The 24,429-nt window shown below is 33.8% G+C and overlaps 1 protein-coding gene across 3 annotated transcripts in view; it reads right to left on the bottom strand.

The window, feature by feature from the left end:
• The window catches only part of nahoda, a 334,524-nt gene that overhangs the window by 14,207 nt on the left and 295,888 nt on the right, over nt 1-24,429 (bottom strand). For 2 of the 3 annotated variants that reach the window (XM_069822333.1, XM_069822334.1), the window contains exons 9-16: nt 13,500-13,886; nt 12,448-12,580; nt 10,596-10,705; nt 9,094-9,297; nt 6,192-6,409; nt 4,688-4,879; nt 4,297-4,444; nt 2,922-3,135 (exon numbers count right to left, since the gene is read on the bottom strand). In XM_069822333.1, the coding sequence (XP_069678434.1) occupies nt 2,922-3,135; nt 4,297-4,444; nt 4,688-4,879; nt 6,192-6,409; nt 9,094-9,297; nt 10,596-10,705; nt 12,448-12,580; nt 13,500-13,886 (1,606 nt within the window). The remainder of the gene's footprint in view (nt 1-2,921; nt 3,136-4,296; nt 4,445-4,687; nt 4,880-6,191; nt 6,410-9,093; nt 9,298-10,595; nt 10,706-12,447; nt 12,581-13,499; nt 13,887-24,429) is intronic. The other variant, XM_069822335.1, reaches the window with a different exon arrangement.

Below are 24,429 nucleotides of genomic sequence, written 5' to 3'. Positions count from 1 at the left end.
CAATACCATTATGGTTAAGCAGTATATATTTTCCAGTTACCGTGTTTCTAATCTCTTCAGTAATGACTACTATTAAAATCAGAATTAAAACTTTTGGGGTGACATAGTATCACATGTTTTCTATCATGTTTTAACACTTTCCTGAAAAAAGTTACTTGTAGTCTTTTTCTTGGCAGCCATTCAGCTTTTGCTGTGTTGGTTTTTAACTTAAAAATCGTTTTGTAATTTGCACGAAGTTTTTAAAATAAATATAAAACAAATTAAAAAGAAAAGTGAAAGCTAAGAAGTGAAGAGAGCTAGGTCAGCTATGGGGATGGTGGAGACTGGGCTTCCTTGCTTTTCCTCCCCCCTTCCTCCTGCCAGAAAAAAAAATCATCCAGAACAGAGAGCTTAACATTATTCTTCATTCAGTTCACTGGTTGGTCAGGGGAAGTCAGGGATTTTTTTTTTTTTTTTTTTTTTTTTTTTTGCAAATTGAAGTGGACACAATGTATAAATTAAAGAGTAAAATTATAAACTATAAATGCTGAAAATACATAACTGTAAACTTATCAAATTTTGAACAAAATTGTACTCGTTCTGTAATAATAATATCTAATCTTCCTCAACTTGGTGAGGTTGCCAAAGATAAAGAATGTTAAACAGTAACATTTAAGGCGTGACATTAAAAATGTCTTACAAGAAGTTTGTTTACAATAAACTGAACATTACAGTGGATAATGTTTTACAAGAATGAAAATTTGCAGTAAAATAAAAAACTGATAAAAAATAAAATAGAATGAGAAAATTCAACTGTAATTTGAATTGAAGTACAAGTGTCGCCATAAAATCTGCAGAGAACCCTTCAAAGCTATTATAGAAATTTCCTTAATTGTTGTTATTGGCACTCCAAATTTATGACAGAATGAGACGAATTGTTTTGTTATGGTCCCTCTAGCGCCCACCATTAATCCAATAACTTCTGTATCCCTGAGTTTATATGATGTTTTGTAATAAGAGATAGTTGGTTCATAAATTGCTCTTTTCTCAGGATTAACCACATCGGGTTGATTCTGATGTGTCTCGAATCTGATGGTCGGATCCAGAATATAACCTTTTGCCTCTCCAGGTTTAAATGTTATAATATCAATACACTGATGACTTCCAGTATCCGCTATTCCATGGACTGCTTCATAGGTAGTGTAGCCATTGGACTTAAGGCATGTTGCGATTTCAGACCTGATCTTGTGATGTCTGCTGTTACGAAGAGTTTCGCCAAATGAGCATGAACCCAAGATATGAGCCAAAGTTTCAATTTGTATCTATAATTGAAGACTGGAAATAAGAAAGGCTGTAAGTGCCAAAGAGGCAAACCATAAAAAATAGAGCTTTCTTGTGCAAGTAGTAATGTAATACCATACATTTTGCACATCTATAGGAGAAACTAGGTCTCTAAATAAAATTAAAATGGGACCTATCATTTTTCTCAGTGGATCGAACCAGGAACATAATTTTTTTTTTTTTGGAAAAACTAATTTTCTATAATATTACTGTTATTGCAAGTTATCTTGAACTTTCTGAGCAGGGACAGAGGGGCAGAGGGAAGGAAGCGCATAACGTGGGTGGAGCCAACTGAGTTGTTTGCGCATGCTCTGCAGCATAATCTCTTGTCAAGAAATATAGAGCTATTTCTTTCACTGTATACCAATAGTGTTAACATGGAGCAGCAACCACAGGGTAGTAGTTATGGTGAAATCACACCACCACGGAGAAAAAGTAACGCTGTTATCCACAGCGGAGAAAAAGAAATTATCGCAAATATAATATAAGTGTTGCGAGGAGGAAAAATTAAACAAATGTTTGCTGGAATCTCTTGATAAGGAATATGAGAGAGCGGCTAAATACTCTGGCAAAAGTATTAGTTCCGTGAAGAGAATTAAGAGTAATATTGAATTACAACCGAATGAACCTCGAACTAGTCCGGGAAAGAATAGGTATGTAATGTTTAGAAATTATTGCTATAATAGTTATGTACAATAGTGTGTGTACTGTGAGCGACATAATGAATTACTGTTGTAAGTTATTATTTTGTTATAGTTCTGCAAAAGATACTATTTCAGTCTAGAATTAGGACTTGTGTAAAGTTGAAGTGGACCACTTCGATCAACATGTCATTCGGGATACAATCGAAGAATTCTATCTTGTTCAGAAAGTAGTACCTACGTTTAAGAAGATAATTCCGAATGTATGATGCCATTGACGAAATAATAATTAATTTTGGACCAAGCGATGATGGCAGCAATGATAGGGAATGGATTGTGTATAATTGCAAATTAATGTAAATTAAAATAATAAGCCTGTAAAATATTGTTGTAAGAATATGTACATATCAGCAGTAGGTGTAAGTCATGTAGGCCTAGATAATGTATAGAAATAGCTGTAGTAACTCTGCCATTGCCGGTCCCTAGCTCGGATGAGAGAGGACTGTACACACGATTATATTTAAATAATTACTCATTATAGGTTCCTTAAAACCTCCTACGAAGCTATGTTCTCCTCTCAAAACCAGAGTGTCGTGAGATGATGATGTCTGTATTGAACCAAGTTCTTTTATAGTAGACAGCTGTAAAGTGGAAGAACAAACGTTTTCTGAAAAGAGTCACGTTACCTGAGGGAGGGGCATCCTTGCCGTGCCATTACGTTGATGAGTACACGCCGTACCGAGCAGTTCGAAAGACAGACTTAGGGGATGTAAGGTTCAAGATAACTTGCAATAACAGTAGCACTTAAGCCTTTTTTTATGTCCAGTCTTCAATTGTGAATTTCTTTCTCATTTCATAACTATATTTGTGTATTTTCCTGTAGCTTGCAATCACACTCAAATTCATTTCTGTCGCTTATAGGAATTTTATATCGTATCTGGCATGTATTCAGGGACTCACTCTTGGAACTGGTTGACACGAAGCTGAGAGAAGCCAGGCAGTTTCCTCAAAGCACCACTAAAACCGCTGGTCACTGTGTTGGCAAGGATGTCGAAGTCAGGGGAACCAGGTTGTGGTATCTGGAAGTTCTCTCCCAGATTTACAAGCTTCACTTCCACATTGTAGGACAGCCGGGGAGGTGCTGCAGTTGTTGTTGCCAACACTGTACTTGAATCTGCGCATACAAATAAAATATTTGTTTATTTACAATTTGAATAAAGCAGTTTCATAATTACCATCTATTAAAAAAAAAGAGAGAGAGAGAGAAATGCACAGCTCTATCATAAACTAAAAAATGAATATCTTCTAATATGGATACAGACACAGAAAAATTCTGTGTCTATAGGAATATAGTAAAATATTTATTTAAAAAACTTCAAACTATATGTTTTATACCCAGTGAGTTCATTCAAACAAATGAAATGAGAGAACGAATGGGATGCATAATAATAAAATCCCATATTAAGATATTTCATATGACAGACAATTCGTTTTGTGTAGAGTTTTTGAAATAAATACTCCTCAAAACGCAATAATTTCTCAATTATTCAATACGAAGTCTTCTTAGAAAGACACTGTAACAAGAGATCAACTTGACTAAAGAAACTGACTCCACTGAAATCTCAATGAACGGAACTCTGAACAACAGTACCAGAAATTGTATATGAAATATATCTTAACTATTTTCCATGCTTAAAAATGAAAACATTTACCAAGAAGGATCATGAAATCCTTCTGTATATTTTCAGAGTTTTGTTAAATAATAAATTAAAGTAACTATCTTCATGAACAAAATCTGCTGATCTACAGTGACTTTAAATTGGAGTTTGCAATCACAAACCTGCCTTGAGCTATTTGTAGTTAGTTGAAAGTCTTGTATGTTCTACAATTTAATATGAATGATTAAATAACTGCATTTTACTGTTGTTGTGTTCTTCCAGAAATAAAAGTTTTTATGATATTATAAATATTAGATATACATTTGCCTGGCTTAATTACCTCATGAGTGATGCCTTATTAGTGTCAATTATGAGGTTCCAACCAGTCTCCAGACTGTTGACTAAAAAAAAAAAAAAAACACACACATGCACACATGCACACACACACACACACGTGTTTGAAAACTTGAAGTAAATAAGTATTTAGGTGCCAATTTCAGTCTTTCGAGGAAAATGAGTCCGAATATATGTTGGAATGTTGAACCTATAGGTACATAAGTTATAGGGCTAGGTACATAAATTACTGTTCCAGTAAAAACATAATTTTCACAAATACCACACTTACATCTTTATTTACTTCAAGTCTTCATTTTATGAGCTTGAGCATACTGACATACCTCTGATGCATGGCTTGATGCAAATTCTATCAGAAGAGATACTGGGGGTTACCTCATGCTTCCTTATCTTCTTATTAACGGAATTAAATATACCTCCCCTGACAGGGAACATGAAATAGAAGCACTTGTCTTCAGTAAAAGAAATATCCTGCAACATAAAACAACCACCATATGTTTGTAACATATTTTGTCTTTTCAGATGCGATATTGCATAAAATTATACACATGAAGACCTGTTGAAATTATTGATTTAGTAAATTCAGTAAATATAACATTACGAGTATGGTCATGAGGCAATGAGGCATAAAAATAATACATTCCAATGTACGCAAGTGTTCAGTTTGTTATATACGAGTAAATAAAGGCATTAATGTAGCGAAGTATAACTTACCTTAGGATCAGAAGATAATCTTTTTCTTGTGAAACTCAGCGTTGTGACACCATCTTGAATTCGCCCACTCATATTGTATATATCCTGAGAAGTGTCGAGCAATGGAGAGGTATAGCCACCTATCCATGTATCCATACAGAATGCACGTCCATTCTTAGGGTCCACCCAACCCAATATGGCATCTGTTTGGGACTAAACATACAGTTTCATCTTAGAAAACATTGTAGTGATATTCAGATAAGTCAAATATAATATAAAAACATTTATTGAATAATTTTCCGTCAAAATGACTTATCAATATAAAAAAACAACAAATATTTATACATTAGACAAATAAATAATTCATTGAATTTAATAATATGTTGCTAACGTTTTCGCCAATTTCGCCATCTTCAGGGAAAAGTTCAAATATCTCACTTGGTACATTGAAAAATGTTACTAGTATTGGCATATTCATTAAATAGATAATTAAACAATCTAAAAACAAACATATTAAAACAATACATGAAAATTAAATAAAATGATAGTTGCGTTAATTATTGCATTATTCAATTAATTTGCAACCCAAGTTGAAGGATCTATTTGAACCACTTCCAACATCTATTTAGACCGCAAATCAAGATTTCAGGTATAACTCCCTGTAAAGTTGATTTGAATAATTTCGAGGGAAAAATTGTTCCGGGGCCGGACATCGAATCCGGGACCTTTGGTTTAACGTACCAACACTCTACCAACTGAGCTACCCAGGAACTCTACCCGACACCAACCCAATCTTTCCCTCTATATCCACAGACCTCAAAGTGGGCTGACAACCATCAAGCAACCAACTTCGAGTGCACACTAACTCCATGTGACTTAAAATGTGGTTTTCTGTTAACGAACAGTGACGTGTATTATGCAAATCAAGATTTCAGGTATAACTCCCTGTAAAGTTGATTTGAATAATTTCGAGGGAAAAATTGTTCTGGGGCCAGGCATCGGATCCGGGACCTTTGGTTTAACGTACCAATGCTCTACCAACTGAGCTACCCGGGAACTCTATCCGACACCGACCCAATCTATTTAGACCATATATGTGTAATGAAGTTTAACATTAGAATTAATCGCAACATGAACATGATCATATCATACTGACACAATTATAATTTTAACAAACAACAAATGTTTAACATGTATAATACACAACGACACAAACCATTAATTTGCAATAACACACAAACATTTGTAGGATCACAGCAGTATTTTGAAGGAATGAAAAAAAGACAATTACAAGAGTGGGATTTGTGTTGGTTTTCCCAGGTCTCGATGGTCTCTTGGTTAATAAGAAGAAGATAAATATGGAAGACGATTTTTGTTGATTCCATGGACATATCCTCAAATTGTATCAATGGTTCGTAAAATAGGGGTCGCAACCTCCCTGGGGGGTCATGTAAAGAGCTGAGTGGATCGCGAGATGGTCTAAGACATCAGACTGATCTCTTTCTGCAGCCATGCTATTACTTACCATCTTCATATCGTCTGAGAATGCTATTCCTGTCCATGTAGTTGTGTGTTTGGTTTGGATGGTGAATCGAACTTCATCCTTCTTATGCAGATGCTCCCATTTGGCATAATATTCACAGTTGCGTTGTTCTGGGTCACAGTTTCTTGGTGTTCTCCAGTGACCTCCGCATATTGTAGGGTCTGCAACAGCTGACGTCTCTGATTGGCGGACTTCTTCTTCTGTGGAACACAAATCAAATGACTCGTGAGTCACATATGAGCAATACAGAGCATGGAGATATTCACTTGTGATCGAATTTTAGATTTTTTTCTATCATAAACTTTAATTTTAAATATTTTCATAACAAAAATAATACATGAAGAAAAATACTTTACTTGTAGAGATACAGCAGGTTTTAATTATTTCGTACTTTGAAAGAAGGGGTTAAGTCCATTTTAATTTTAGGCTGATTTCTAAATGACGAAATAACCTTGTCTCAGTATCTCTATTACTTAGAGTGAATAGGCCTATGCACTTTATTTGATTAGCAAAGATTCACTTTATTCTTCACTCTTTGTATGTGTCAAGTATACAGGGTTAAATGTACGTAATGTCATTAATTTCAGGGGGTAATTCTTTGAGATATTTCAAACGAAAAAGTTTAATACAATTTTGCTCGTTTTTGCTTCCTTTTCGAGGTAAAAATAGTTTTATATGAAATATTTCATAGTGTATTTTGGGAAAGCCAATGATTTGAATTCCCAATATGCTGAGTCAGTTTAAGGTAGTAGTGTATTATGATAATAAATGATTGAAAGAATTTTAGTTTTGTCCTTTAAATGTAATGGATGAAATACTCAAACAAATAGAAGCTGAAGCAATCAAAGCCGGTCTGGAAATTAACAATGCTAAAACTAAATACATGTATAATATGAATAATGACAATACTAATAAGATTAATTTAAATGATACAAATTTTGATAGAGTTTCCTGTTTTAAGTATCTGGGTTCCACGGTGAAAGACAATAATGATGTTATGACTGATATAAAAGAGAAGATTGCAGCTGGGAATCGAGGTCTTTGGGCATTGAATAAAACTATGAAGTCCAGGTGTATCTCAAGAAAAGCTAAAATAAGAATATATAAAAGCATTATTAAACCAATAGTAGTATATGGAAGTGAAACCTGGACTTTAACTGAAAGGGCAATAAAGATCTTAAATGCCTGGGAAAGGAAAGTATTATGGAAAATCTTTGGGCCTACTTATGAGCAAGGGTTTTGGCGAATCAAAACAAATGCTGAGTTATATGAATTATATGAAGATACTAATATTGTTGTTAACGTAAAACTCAGAAGGTTAGAGTGGCTGGGACAAGTAGCCAGGATGGAGAACAATCGCATACCCAAAGCTCTACTAGATGCATTGCCAGTAGGAAGAAGGAAAGTCTGACGACCTAAATTGAGATGGTTGATGTTCAGGCTGACCTAACAAAAGTTGGAATTAAAAGATGGAGAACACGAGCATTAGACAGGAATGATTGGTCGGATGTTCTGAGGGAGGCTAAGGCTAAACTACAAGGGCCGTAATGCCAATGATGATGATGATGTCCTTTAAATGTGCAGGAATTTGTTCCAAACAAATGTAACTTTTCGTTATGAAAAATAATTTTAAAATGTTACATTTGTTCGGATAAAATTTTTGCACATTTAAAGGACAAAACTGAAATTCTTTCAATCATTCTTCATAACATACTGCTCTCTTAAACTGACTGAGCATATTGGCATTTAAATCAATGGTTTTTCCAACAGACGCTATGGAATGTTTCATATAAAACAATTTTTATCTCGAAAAGGAAGCAAAAACGAGCAAGATTGTATTAAACTTTTTTGTTTGAAATATCTCAAAGAATAACATCCTGAAATTAATTACATTACCGGTACTTACGATTCACTTTGTATATGTCACGAATCGTTTCATGCCATTGTTCTGCTGTATTTACAATACATTTTTAATTCAGTTTAATTCTTCAACAAATTTTTAATCAATTATTAATATTTAACATATTCAAGTTCCACCCCGTCCATAATGAATGCATTATTAATTACTTTTATTTCAGAAAATATGCAGAAGTACAAATTATTTGGAAATTATTACATTGTATTAAGTATGGTTGAAAGAGGGCTGTTATATGTTTTCATTTAAAGAAAAGAACATATTTTTATAAATTACAATGTTTTAAACTTATGTACATTAAATATTTCTCCCTAAAATACATATAAAAACAAGAAACCACGCCATTTTGCCCTGTAATGTTTGTATTTTAAACAAAATTGTGTATTTTGGTGTGTAATAATAAATGTTTTAGATAGTACAATAAACAGTTTTAAATATATTTAGCTGGATGATAGTGTTACACCTTCTTCAGGAATCAAAGAAAAGATTTATATAAGTAATAATGTAGGAATGATAGCAATATAACGGGAATGTTCCAAGAAATCTTGCCCAGAAATTTTTATTCATCACTAAGTCAATTTGAACTTTCAGGAATTTGATCTCATCTATCTTCAGTTAACAGTATACTCTCTTTGTATTGTAAAGACAAAATAGCACATTAAATTATTAACAATATTATCATCATCTAACTTCTGGAAGCTCGTGAGTTCAGTTTTTCTCAAATATTGAAATCTGTGTATATTTTTAAAGTGCGTCTGCTGATAATACCTCTGAAGTCTACAAAGGTTTTTATATTTTATAAATAACAAATGCATAACAGTTGTTAGGTAAGGTATGAAAAGAAAAAGTTATTTTGCTCTCCTGTATAAATTCCTCAAACACAATTACGAGGTTTTAGAAGTAAGCCAATATTAAGTAACATCTGACAGCTTCATTTTCTCATGAATTATCTGCGGTATTGATGCTTACCAAAGAAATTAATTGTGGTCTGTCCTCTTTGTGCTCCATGGCCATGATATTTCAATTCATCTTGACGGTAGAAATCTTTCACAGATGCACGATCCCGTTCTAATCCTGATTTAGGACTGTGAATGTAGCGATTTTGCTCCTGGCCCTGAGCCCAGATCACATGCATCAGATCGTCTTCTATCGAGTGGTCTGTTGGTTCAGTCGCTGAAATTAAGATTTTACATTTTGTATACAAGTTACTCACATTAAATTCCATTAATTAATCTTACTTTATGCCAGTTTCTTATTATTTCTGTTGACACACACTTGCACACACATTAAAATCCCATCTCATGGAGCGAACAACTTACTTTCAGACTCATACATTATATCTATTGGAATTCATATTTACTGTGTGATGCGTTTATCTGTTGGATAATGATGGAAAGACATAAATGATCAATTAACTACTGAACAAAAAGTTTTCGATACGATTTGTATGTTAAAACAGAATCTGTAAAAGAGGTAAGATGTTTTCCTCAAAATATCCAGATATTCGTGTTACTGTACAACGTAAGATGCTGCACATGGTACCATGTTGCATATTATATCTTTAACACTCTTTTCCCGCTAACTGTATTTTGAAAATCCATTTCCATGATAATTCTGAAACTACTAAAGAGAATTTTATGAAATTTTTTTTACGCATGTTTACATATAGATTAACTACAAAAAAAATGGCTGGAATCAAGCCACTCTGTTAGATGCTTTATCTACAAAAAATAATTTTGAACTGAAATATCTTGAAAACTTGTTACATAATTTAAACATAAATTAAAAAATCTGAAATCTGAGTGTGGCCAGTCTTGTGTAGCTATATTTTCGTTTTAAAATAAAAATAACAGAACATGGACATGCTAAAAATTGGCTGAGCTAGCTTAATCTGGATTTCCGACAAAGCCATTAGCCACCATTTTGAATAATTAAATTATGAATTTAAGTTCATCTTAGAAAACTGAAAATTATTTTATTATATTAAAGGAAGATGGGGGTTTCTGTGTATTAAACTGAAACTGTGTATCAGCTATGTACAGACCCAGAAACGTCTGTACGGTGAGAAGAAAAATATTTCAGGCGGTCAATTTTTGAAAGCTGTACCTATGCCCTTAAAAACGTCTTGAACAAACCTCATACAACACATGATTTAAAACGTAATACAAGAGCAGATATTCCAAAGATTTCTGTAAAAGAACTTAGAAGGATCATTGACTTCTTAAAATGATGCCAAGAATATGAAACATTTTAACAGTTGCTGTGGTCAGTTTAGTGTCTATATTAAGATTACATTTTGGACTTTATATACTTTTCGATATTAAAGATTCGCTGCAGTGTTTACCAACAAATGAGATAGGCTTGAGTCAAGAACAAATGCCACATATTCACTGATATATTAAATAACCTCACTGTATATAATGATAATAATGTGCAGAAGGTAAATATTACAACCATTCATCAATGCATACCTTTTAACTTCTTCCTGAAGAGAATAGTTGTTATGCCGTCTTTTTCAAAACCCATGGCACCAGTGAGATCATTTTTACCTCCCCAGAATGTGTCAAATCGTGGAGTAGACCTGAAAATTATTATTATCAAATGTTACAAGCTTATAAGTAAAGAATAAAAGCGTGATAGAGAAGGCCTGATGACATTAACCTCGCCAGATTAAATAAATAAATGTAATAATATTAATACACATACAAACGCAATAATTCTCAATAATAATGATACTGTAACAATTCAGTAATAGGAAGGAAAGTAGTAGTTACATTAATAAATATATAACATATCTTGTAAAAATAATATTATAACAATTTGCATTTTAATAAGAGAAGTAATAATTTTATTAGCTATTAAAATTAAAGAAAATCATAACATAATATACAATGTGTTTCAGAGACCAAGTTATAAACTTTAAGGGCTGGTAGAGGGAGTTACAAAAAAAAAAAAAAAAAAAAAAAAAACAAAGAAGTCATTTGAGAATTGAAACCCAGGCTCAGAAATGCTTGGTTGCAAATTATGTAACTTGTTGTTTCAACCTCTGTTCCTGTATATCTTTATATTTTTATATTTTGCATTTATATCATTAGATTGTCTTTGTTCCCATAACTTTATATATATATATATATATATATATATATATAATATTACATATTACCGTATTTGCTCGCGTATTTTGCGCACCCTACTTTTTAAGGGATTATTTTGAACTTTATCTTTGCTCCCTGTATTTTGCGCACACATTTTACGTACATATTTTTTTCAGTGCAGTAGGGATTACGTACATATCTTTTTCAGTGTAGTAGGGATTTTCCTTCCCTACAGTCCATCGTAGGTCATTCACCAGCAACTGAAGTACCTGCTTCAGAAAGAAACCCCAAAGTCCCGCTACTTTAACAATGCTTGTCCTTGGTAGAGACAAGTTACCGGTATAGAAAATTACTTACCTATACATATACTAATTGAGATAAACTCAGAACAGGACCTCTTATTTGAAAAATCCGCATATTTTACGCACCCTAATTTTTCAGTGGCCAAAGTTAATTAAAAAGTGCGCAAATTACGCGAGCAAATACGGTATGTAATTTTTGTATCCAGTAATTAATATTGTAGTTATAAATGAACATCATTGTAATTGGTTGGTCTGTTATGTTCACATCTTAAATAAATAAATAAATAAGTAAGTAAGTAAGTAAACTATAGTTGTCACTAGATCACAGGGTAACTTTAAGAGCAGATTGGTAATAACTTTTAAAAAACCTGCAAGAGAACAGTTTTTTGTTTTCATTTAGGTACTTTTAAAAGGATCTTTTTTTTTTTTTTTTTTGTCTTTTTCATCGAATATAAAAGAACCAATATTTTGAACGATGTGTTTGTGTCTGATAATCTGATAATGATTGTTCTCTGCATAAAATTCTTGCTTCAATGCTTCTAGCTGTACACGTGTGAATAATGCCTTTTGATATAACCTTCAGAAATAAGAAGGCAATAAGCTGATTCTCTTATTTACATTACACACGTCTAACAAGCTCTCTGGTGGCGGGGAGTTACAAAATCTTGCTTACAGTGAAGTACTTCTTAAAATGACATATTAGCATATGATTATTCAGAGTCGGACCCCTGTTCATACTAAATTTTAAAACTCAAAATTACTTCAGGAATAAGCTCTGTAAATGCCAGTATAACTTCTCTGATACCGCAGTGAAGTTATTTGCAATGAAATTAAAAATAAAAATATGAATCTGTAACTTATTTTGCATGAAAGATTACTTTCGTAAAAATGCGTTGTATAATAATTTCCTCCTTGTCATTCATTACCTGTCTCGGGTGTAATAATCCCAGATACGGCTTGCTGTCCCTCTTGCAGATCCAATAACAATGTCTGTGCAATCCATTGCATTGAAATCATGACGCGGTGCATAAGGATGGGTGAAAGTCACACCACTTGGGTCTGAAAAATTATATATATGACGAGAATATTAACAGCATCCTAAGGAATGCTCGTAGTAATGTATTATTTATAATACCGTATTACCTCTATTTAAACGTGCTTTTGTTTCAGAATAAAAGTTATACCTGAAATACAGGGTGTCCAACAAGTCCCGCATCATGGGTAAATTATAATATGTGCTCGATATGAGCGCCTCCTAGTTCGTAACATGTCTGGAGGCGAAACTTATGGTATTGAGAATGCGGTGTAACATATCAACAGTGGCTTCACGACACTTTTCCTCGATCCTTGTTCGTAGATATTGCAGATCATGAATCTTCACTTCGTACGTATTTTCTTTCAGATAACCCCATAAGGCAAAGTCAAGGGGGTTTAAGTCTGGTGGTCTTGGAGACCATTCTCTGGATCCTCTGCATCCTATCCACCGATTACGGAAGTTCCCGTCGAGCCAATTTCGCACACTACAAATTTTATGATGTTGCCTATGATGCGGAACTTGTCGGACACTCTGTACAAAGTACTGTAACAAACTTGCATGACTCACCTTAAATCTCATGTCTAAAACTAGCTAACATATTGCTGAACGATGAAGGTAAGTGCAGATTATTGTAGTCATACAAAAGATCTACGAAATTACGACTACATTTATTAATTTCGAACAAGTACCTATTTAAAATGTAACATTGATAGTTATAGTAAAAAAAAAAACAATGAACATTGAGATTTGATAGTTTATAGTAAAAAACAATGAACATTGAGGTTATATACAAGTCATGCAAAGTAAAGGATAACTGCTAATTTTGTACAACACTATAAAGACTCAAGAATGTAGAGAAACTTGAGAAGAACTTAAGATTGTATCGAAGCTGTACATTAGTTCATTTCACATTCAATATCCGAACATTCAGTTTCACAGTACCTTCAGGTTTTGATGTTCCTTGTGGAGCAGCATGAGATTTTGAATTTGGCTCAGGTTCAGAAGTAGGTTCGGGTTCAGAATTTGGTTCAGGTTCAGTTTTTGGTTCTGGTTCAGAAGTTGGCTCAGGCCTTGCCTGTGGTTGGGGTTCTGAATTAGGCTCGGGTTCTGAACTAGGCTCGGGTTCAGAACTTGGTTCAGGTTCAGACGTCGGTTCGGGTTCAGAGGTTGGTTCAGGTTCAGCTTTAGGCTCGTGTTTTGAATTTGACCTGGGAATTGGTAAAGTAGTTCTGGGTTTGGAGGAGACTGGTTCTGGTTCTGAGCTTGGTTCTGGCTCAGATTTGGGCTCGGGTTCTGAACTCGGCTCCGGTTCAGCTGCTGATGCCTTGCCTACGAAACACAGAAACAATGCCATGCCACAGCCGAGAGAGAAAACCAATCACCAAACTAAGTTGTTCACTATGAGCAGCAATGCAAGAGCTTCATTCTTAATATGCTTTAATTACTTCTTCAAACAGCTTTGGCATATTACTACAAACAAAACTGAGATGTTTTGTAGTGTTAAGTACTCAAAATGCAAGTACCTATGTATTATTTAAAGGAGATAGTAAGTTACACGTGAAACGAATATATGTGTTAGAAACTCTGTCTCAGAACTATATCATTTTTGTGACAAAACAGCAGTAAATACACTCTTTACAAGGAAACAGTTCGACTTCAGTTCAAAAAAAAAAAAAAAAAACTATACCATAGTATAGTTTTTGACGTAAATACGTCTTGAAAATCAGACCGAGATATGGGGTACCATGACGTAAACTTCGATGTAATCATGTAATGTTCGTAGGGCGATCCATTCTGACACCATAACTCCGTGACTAATAATACGATCGAAATAAATATGATCTCATTCGATCGGGTATACTATAACAATGTGAGCATGAACATGGTGGGGGCCCAGGGCAACTTGCGGCCATTTTGGGTGTGCGCAAAAATTTCCGGACAGTAGGTCTATATCTCGCGATTCCGATGTGCTAGCACCCTGATTTTGATGCCAAACAAAATATCTCGTCTAGATCTGTTGATATACAGGATGGAAGGTAAGGTAGTACATTAATTATAGGATGTGATTCCTTAAAATATAACAAACAAAAAAGTCTAATACCATTTTGCTCGTTTTTGCGAGGTTTTTGGATAAATAATACTTTTATGCTGACATATCGATCGCGAATTTTACGAATACCGTTTAAAATACGATTTAATTTCTTGTATAACAACGAAGAGAACGTTTGTTATGTTCACGTTGCAGCAGTATTTTAATTAGAAAATTCACAGATTTCGAATTAAACGAATGAAGAAACATTGATTGTCGAGTCACGTACAGAAGGTCTAAAAATCTGGCATCGCTGTCGGGACGGCATATAGTTTGCGTATTACTCGCAACTGATCAGTAGAGCCGTGACATCGGTATATTTGTATTAGTCTGAGGTGAACATACGACGCCCCGGACAGAATGTAGGCGACGTGTTTCAAGTACAGGCAACGGAAGCGAATTTGACAAATCTAAGCAAGCACGTCCGTGTTTTGTATACGATTATTGCGTATTATAAAATAAAGACAAAACAAATTATTGTATAATATGGACTAATATTGGAAAGGTCTAAAATTCTGGCGAGGTTGAGAAATCATACTTAAATTGTCACAAATGTGTTAAAACATAAGTCTGAAAAGATGTTTTTTTTTTCTTTTTTTTATATCTAGAGTTTTGCATTACAGTTTTAGAAAGCCGAAAACGCATATGGTGTACAATTTTGCTTTCTCTATATTTAACTGTTACATTAATTTATTTATCACATCCATTTCGTACCTTACTTTTCTTGCATGTTGTTCGCTTAGTTTCGGTTGCTGCTGCAATAAAAAACATTCATTTTCAAAATTTCAAATGAAAATGACCGCCGAGTGTCGGATAGTATAACCTTGTATGAGGAAAAACTGGGTTCAACATCGGCTGAGCGCATATGTAAAATATTTCATATTATCAATTTCATTTCTACATCACACAGTAATAAAAAAACGGTGGTTTCAATTCATTATGCAAAATTACAAGTGAGTTTGTTATAAACTTGATGTAGAAATGAAATTGATGATGTGAAATATTTTACATATGCGCCCTTGATTTCAGCCGATGTTGAACGCAGTTTTTCCGCATACAAGGTTATACTATCCGACACTCGACAGTCATTTTCATTTGAAACTTTGATAATAAATGTTGTTGTTCATTGCAGCAGCAACCGAAACTAAGCGAAAAACATGCAAGAAAAGTAAGGTACAGAATAGATGTGATAAATAAATTAATGTAACAGTTAAATATAGAGAAAGCAAAATTGTACGCCATATACGTTTTCGGTATTCTAAAACTATAATGCAAAACTCTAAATAATAATAATAATAATAATAATAATAATAATAATAATAATAATAATAAAAACATCTTTTCAGACATGCTTTATCACTTCATGACAATTTCCCACGAGAAACTTTAAATCAACTTAATTTAAAATTTCTGATGCAACGATTGATGCCATAGGATCTCATGTGTTAAAATCATCCTTAGCTATAATTAGTAATCATTAATTTGCACCCAACAAACTTTTATTGTAAATGATTTCCTATGTTTTCGTATCATTTATCTTAATGTTTTCTTTTTCCTTTCAAATTGTCACACAATTGGTTTTAATGATTATTCTTTATGAATTGATCAGTAGGCCCATCTATTCGAACCCTTATTTAGGGCGGCTTTTTTTTTTTGTAAAAAAATATGTTCCAACAATTATTCTCAACCTCTCCAGCATTTTAGACCTTTTCAATATTAATCCTTATCTATACTAATAATAAATCTGTACCGGTAGCCAAAATTTTTCTGGTAATTTTCGATTTTCCAAAAATAATTGGTGTTAACATGTATTGAAACCGAAAATCGCTTTTTTGAAATTTTTGTTTGTATGTCTGTCTGTCTATCTATCTATCTGTCTGTCTGTCTGTCTGGATGTTTGTTACCTTTTCACGCAGTAATGGCTGAACGGATTTCGATGAAAATTGGAATATAAATTATGTTCGTTGTAACTTAGATTATAGGCTATATGACATTCAAAATACTTTATTTAAAAAGGGGGTTATAAGGGAGCATGAATTAAATAAATCGAAATATCTCGCTTATTATTGATTTTTGTGAAATATGTTACATAACAAAAGTTTCTTTAAAAATGATTTCCGATAAGTTTTATTCTATGCAAAATTTTGATAGGACTGATATTTAATGAGATAAATAAGGCGTTGTAATGAAATAAAAAACAAATGCTTTCGCCTATAAGGGGCCTTGGACAACAACAATCGAAAGCTATGAAACATAGCCTACAGAGAATGTTTCTGTGTTTGTATGAAGTAATATTGGAAGCTAAATTAACCGATTTGTATAATTAATTACTAATTCACCATTGGAAAGTGTAGTTTCTCTAGATGGACATAATGCTAGGCCTATAATGTTATTACAATAACTTCTGAGTGAATAGAGGACAGGTAAGATTAAAATAGCTTCTTATGCACAGAAAACTTAATAGGCTCTTCTGTATATTCGTTTCCTGTGTTTCCTAAAATAATTTTTATGACCAAATGAGTGGTCTCTGGATCAAAATGATTGCAGTTTAATTTTTTTAATACAATTTAAATTAAGTAACATAATAAATGATTTATCCTTCTACCAAACACGAATGTTCCCTGGATCAAATGTCCTATTTTAATTATATAATTACTTTATATGTATTTCTAACGGGTGCAGCGGAGGGCACGGGTGCGGCTAGTTACACAATAGTTGTATTGTCTTGATTTATAATACGCAATAATCGTATAGAAAACACGGAACGTGCTTGCTTAGGCGTGTGTCAAATTCGCTTCTGCTGCCTGTACTTGAAACGTCGACTACATTCTGACCGGCACGCGGCGTCTTATGTTCACCTCGGACTAATACAAATATACCGATGTCACGGCCCTACTGATCAGCTGTTGTGATGTTTACATTGCACTAGTGCGTAGTTGGACGTACAGCGATACAGTTTAGTTTGTTTCAAAACTATGAGATGCCAGAGTTCACAAATCGTGAGTACTTAGACATGATCCAGGCCGCGGAAGAAATTCGGAACGGTGAAGGACTACTGGCCAGAGTTCGTCATAATTGGACTAGAGGATGTGAAAGCTGCACGCACGCTAATGGTGGACATCTGTAAGATGTGAGTGGAATGTGGTTTACAGAGTTTATTACTCTTTATTTCATTAGTATTAACGCCCAGAATTGGTGATTCGTAAAACAGCAAACTGTAATGTTAATTACATCTTGTTCACAAAGTTACATGTTTTCTTTTTTCATTAATTGTAACTGAAACTTCAATTCTAGGTGTTTTCACTAACTTGGATATAATTTCCTGATTTTCACGTTATTTCTTGTTATTACTGTACTATTTCTTGCTTACATTAAAATTATTACGCCATACTTAGTATTGAATTATTAGTACTGTCATCCTCTGAGGAGTTTCGTGCTGAGAGGAATGCGCGGTACTGGAGTGGGAGGGAACAGTGACAGCGGCAGTCTGGAAGGAAGTACAATAATACTGAAAACATTCGTCCAATTTACGAGAGCAGTATGCCTATTAGTTTTCTAACGTATTTTTGGCGAGATAGAGATACAACCATTCGTACTTACGTGTTCAGAGAATGAAAGTATTGTAGAAAATTTTATTTATTTATTTATTATTATTCATTTATTTATTTACTAATTTATTATTTATTTTGGTGAAGTTAAGGTCATCACACCACCAGAAATACAAATACAATAAAATAAATAAAAAGAAAAATCATAATAGGCCTACAACTACAATATAAATGAAAAGAAGAATCATACCGGTACAATAAAATTTAGTAATTAGTAGAACTGAATTAAATTTGTAAAGTAATCAATTTAAATATACTGCTGAACTCAGTTGAGAAGTATAACTACTTGATTTTGTATTTTAAGATATCACCAACAAATGATTTTCACATGACATTATAGGAATCTGTTTTTCACGATACCAATCACACATATTCTAAAATTCCAAGAGAATAAAACCAAAACTTTTCCACAGCATATTTCCTTAAAAATGACTACGGTGAAATAGGCCTATTTAATGAGTAATTCGTATAATATTAACATAGCTAACATCAGGGAGAAGACTGAAGACTGCATATTTTTGGACGATTAATACTTCCCATTCCGCTCGGCTCGGCTTGTCTGTAGCAACAAAAGAATCTACCTGCAACCCCCTGCACCGATGGCAAGAATACCTCAGGTCCCAGCGCTAAATTCGTCGGAGGAAGACAGTATATTGCATTGTAAGTTGATAATTCTGTATTTATTGTTGAACTGCGCCAGAACACGAGCTATTTTGTTCATTCGGATTATTAATTTACATTTTCTGACATTAAATTACATAAACTAAACAAATAACAGTTATGTCCCTATCCGGAGTTTACGTAGGTCATTTTTGTGCGAAGATTTATCCCCAAATTAACTCGCAAAGTATTGCACCGAATCTCAGTACATTTGTTTGCTGTCTCCCTTCCCCTCACCTGCTGCAAGGTACACGGTGAAAGGTAGTTGAACTTAACCCACCCCCTTCAAGCCGCTGACGGCATGGGATGTGGGGTACTACTTATGCGGCGTTGAGACATCTTGCAATTGCCGTCAGGGCTTTCGAAACACTTGTAATTATCTCACTATCTGTAAGTCCTATAATTTGTTATATTCTACAAAACTTACTCTAAATCAGACCTGCAAACTGTAGCTCCTCAGAGCGACTGCCTTACTACCCATTCTTACCCCACCCATCTTTTCTACCAGTGCGGTCATAGCGTTCTAGTTACGCTCGGCAGAGAATGTAAACAACTCTACGCAGAAGTCGATCATCCCCAATAGAAGTGGAGTGAGGCTGACGTCATATTTCCCCTACTTACGGGTTCTGCAGGCCTGCTTTAAATAATGAGATCTATGGCTTCTGTCAATTAATGTACTACTTTACCTTCCACCCTGTATATTCACGTAAAACCCATGGGTGTGGCAGTGTAGGGAACACGGCCACACCCATTTTTAATTATAGCTTCAATTATATATTTGCAGTTAAAATCATGTTTCTAAAATATTATGTTAGTACACAGTGTCCGGGCTAGAGGTATACATAAAGGACAGCGTATACTTACTTACTGGCTTTTAAGGAACCCGGAGGTTCATTGCCGCCCCCACATAAGCCCGCCATTGGTCCCTATCCTGAGCAAGATTAATCCAGTCCCTATCATCATATCCCACCTCCCTCAAATCCATTTTAATATTATCTTCTCATCTACGTCTCGGCCTCCCTAAAGGTCTTTTTCCCTCCGGCCTCCCAACTAACACTCTATATGCATTTCTGGATTCGCCCATAAGTGTTACATGCCCTGCCCATCTCAAACGCCTGGATTTAATGTTCCAAATTATGTCAGGTGAAGAATACAATGCGTGCAGTTCTGTGTTGTGTAACTTTCTCCATTCTCCTGTAACTTCATCCCGCTTAGCCCCAAATATTTTCCTAAGCACCTTATTCTCAAACACCCTTAACCTATGTTCCTCTCTCAAAGTGAGAGTCCAGTTTCACAACCATAAAGAACAACCGGTAATATAACTGTTTTATAAATTCTAACTTTCAGATTTTTGGACAGCAGACTGGATGATAAAAGCTTCTCAACCGAATAATAACAGGCATTTCCCATATTTATTCTGTGTTTAATTTCCTCCCGAGTATCATTTGTATTTGTTACTGTTGCTCCAAGGTATTTGAACTTCTCCACCTCTTCAAAAGATAAATTTCCAATTTTTATATTTCCATTTCGTACAATATTCTGGTCACGAGACATAATCATATACTTTGTCTTTTCGGGATTTACTTCCAAACCTATCTCTTTACTTGAAAAGACAGCTTATAATGTGAGAAATATTCATTATGTTGTCTCAAGGTAAATACATGAAAGAGTTAGACTAAAAGTCGGTGTCCGGCTAGGAATGCACGAAAACGGCGCCATTGATCCATTTTTTCCATGGAGTCTAGTGACTGGATATATGTACCTACCTTGACATGTAGCAGAACTTCCCTATTTCACAGATTCCCCCACGTTTCACATTTCAGCAAGATGTTGCGCAACTGCACTTCCATTGAGATGTTACCAGGATTTTGAATGAGATTTTTCCATAAAAATTGGATCAGAAGAAGGGGGCCAAATTGACTGGCCCCTATAGATCTCCGGATGTGACAGCATCGAACTTTTTTCACGGAGCCTTATTGAACATGTTGTATAGAGGAGGAAAGGTTGAGATTTGGATGAAGTTGTGCTAATAAGGTCTCAAATTATGGTAAATACTTGGAAAAAGTTTGAGTATCGTTTCGTTATTTGTCGAGCTACAAATGATGTCCACATTGAAGTGTACCAACATACATAAATACTTTTTGAGATACTTGTATGGTATAGGAAAAAAATTTGATAAACCTTATATAGATGTTAAGATATACTGTATGTGTGTATTTTTGGATCCTCTAACCCAGACACTCTGTATTAGATATTTTTGTATACATGTATTAAACACATATTTATTATGCACTTATATTTATGGACTCATGTTTACTGGAACTTTTTTGCTTCTCTTCGATTTTACTTCTCATCCTTAAATTTTTTACCATTACTTTTAAAACACCCTGTATGTCTCATATATGGTATAACCACAGTCTAGTATATATACAGTCACGAAGCTCAATACGTAGTCAATATGCATCCATAGATAGTAGCTAACCACTAGGATCGCTACTATCGCCTAATCACAGACAATGCGAAATAGTAACTACACAGTCTATTGTTCCTAGTATCCTCATAAACTCAAGCTTCGTGACTGTGTATACTAGACTGTGGTATAACGACATTTATTGTTTGGTGAATTGTAACTTCGGCATAGAAGAGCAACGAATACAAACACTTAGAATTTTTAAAATGTTTCTATTTGAGTTTCTTAAAAAAATCTGCTACTTACAGACCTGAAAATTTTTACCGAATTACCACAGTGAGTGGTTAGAGTAATGTTCTTTCTTCATACACTTCAAATATTGCATGAACTGTCTAGTTTTTTTTTACCCACTAAACATCTTTTGTCAGGGTACAAAACGGCTATAGCATGAACCTGGCGCTGGCAGTACACCTCCCAGTGCTAACAAGCAAACGTTCTGATGGGGGTAGATAAAAAAATTAAAATTTTTTCTTCCACCATTTTAATAATGTCAAAATTTTGACCACTCGACCGCTATTAAGAAGGCCGTAAAAATAAGTTCGCCAGGGGTCGTTAACAGAAAAAAAAAACACGATTTCATTGGACAAATTTATTGGATCAGATACAGAAATTGTTGAGCTATTTTTCAACATATTTTCCATCGGAATTGAGACATTTCTCATATCATGGGATCGACAGAAAGAGGTGCAGACGCAGTCAAACGTTGGTTCCGATCTGAGGCGGCTGACCTCTACGACACAAAAATTGATCCCATGGTATGAAAAAAGTCTGAATTCCAGCGGGGGATATGTTGACAAATAGCGTAACAATTGCTGTATCTGTTTCAATAAATATTTTCATGCAATTCTGCTTTTTTCTATAAACGGCTCCAGGGAAAATCACTTTCTGGACGGTCTCGTAGTTGCTGTCGAGTGGCCAAAATTTGTATAAGCACTTCTTTTGACATTATTAACGTGGTGGAAGAAAAAAATTTAACTTTTTTATCTGCCCCCATCAGAACGTTTGCTTGTAAGATTAAGGATGCAACAAGCTAATAAAGCTCTCTCCCTTCCTCCCGTTTTTGTCTTCTGCATTTAGCACTTGTTAAAACTTTGTTTCATACCCTGTTGTATGAATTTCTACTTGCACCACAACGAAGCAAAGCATCTTTTACTTCGATTCCAGAAGCTCTAACGCATATGTCACTAAATTAAAATTACGGGAAGCAAAGCATATTTGTAGCGTGGCATTAGGCATATAGGCTAATTAAATTACCTAGTGCTATTATTTTCAAACTTCAGCAAGTTTTAGGGGTTATTTAGATTGACAAAAGTAAGTGTCTCATTGGGAAGCTTTATATACATATGAATTATTACAGACCCAGAAACAAAATTCAGATGGCCCAAATTTTGTTTGTGAGTCTGTACCATGAAGCAGTAAATTTGAATTTGCTTCAAAAATAAAAATAACCTTAGTACAATGAAACATTTGAAACATCAAAAAAACTTTTATATATATGAATAAATTATTTGCAAGAATCTATTAGATAGTTAAAAAAAATACGGTTTTTATTCCATGGCCTAAATAGATAATCGGATTTTATTTTTTATATATTTTTTGAAAACTTCAAATTAGAAAACCACTGCTATACAAATACAAATATAAATAATCGACTGCCGATAATTTGCATGCGGTTAATTCGTTTTGCAGGTAATTTGCGATCCCTTTTGTGGTAGGAGGGGGTCGAAGTAACGTTTTAATTTCCGTTTTTACTCTATTTACGCTCTTTCCTCACCTCTTAAGAAATTTTCGATCTAAAATTAGAAAAAATGAACAATCCTCTAAAAAGAAGGAAAAAAAAAAGATTATTTTTGCTGTGATATTTTGTAAAACTTGCATTTCTTCTCTTAAGATTATATCCCACTGCAGCACTGTATAATATTACAATGTTTAACAATTTTTTGCACTGTTTTACATTTTGTACTTGATTCTGAAGTGTATTTTAGTAATTAAACCTGCCATAGTAACTTTTACTGGACTTTTAAGTAATGATAAAAAAAATTTGCGGATAATTAGCGACTTTCGATATTTAGCGGAAGTTCATGCGTTAATTACCGCTAATATTATGTATATTTAATTTGTAAAGTAGTCGATGCTCAATTAATCAAATATTATACTTCTGCATTTATGTAAGTGAAAAATACACAAGGATATGGAAGTTACGATGATATTTTATAGAGATGTCCCAATGAATACATTATGTAGCTTCGTTATTACAGCCTCTTTTAACACACATAATTTTTACGAGAGGGGTAATGGAAAATAATTCTGGGATGAACTTCATAAGGGCCTACAATTTGTAATTTCGTAATTCAGTAAGTTTAATAAACTGGATACGCAGTTTTAAAGACTATGCATTAAAATATTTAATTTTACATTTATATAAAACTTCAGTAGTATAGAGCTACTACTGTATAACTCCGCTCTCTGTGTTGTGTTTCATAAACTTTTGAGACAGGTTTTTAACTCATACTTCATTATCACTACCTTACTAAAATGTAAAATAATTAATAAATATGATAACTTAATTAAATTTAAGCAAGAATAATTTCAGAAGCAAATTAATAAATTTTCATAGTCGAGTAAATTCAAATTATTTTATAAACTGTTACTGAAATGTTATCAGGTCAATTTTTACGTAGCTCATTACATTCATAAATCCTAAAAGTACTTAAAATATAATTATTTGAGTGTTTCAGAAAGTGTTTTTAAGTATTTTTTGGACTTCGGTTACTTAACAATGTTCTTAATTCCTACACTAATGAATGGTAACAGTTAAGAAATCATATATTCAATAATTACAATTGAAAGTCTTTTGAATAAATTAATAAAACAAACAACATAATTAGGGTATGTATTGTCATCAACTGAAATAATAAATTTGATAGGAATCTCTTATAGTAATGTGTGGCATTATTATCTGATTTCAAAATATTAACAATTTGAAATTAGATTGTGATTATCATCTCCTCACATAATTCAATCATTTTCAAGTTGCATAAAAAT

Source organism: Periplaneta americana, chromosome 3 (assembly GCF_040183065.1).
Source record: "Periplaneta americana isolate PAMFEO1 chromosome 3, P.americana_PAMFEO1_priV1, whole genome shotgun sequence".
In the NCBI taxonomy this organism is placed as follows: domain Eukaryota; kingdom Metazoa; phylum Arthropoda; class Insecta; order Blattodea; family Blattidae; genus Periplaneta; species Periplaneta americana.
This window is presented reverse-complemented; position numbering and strand designations above follow the sequence as displayed.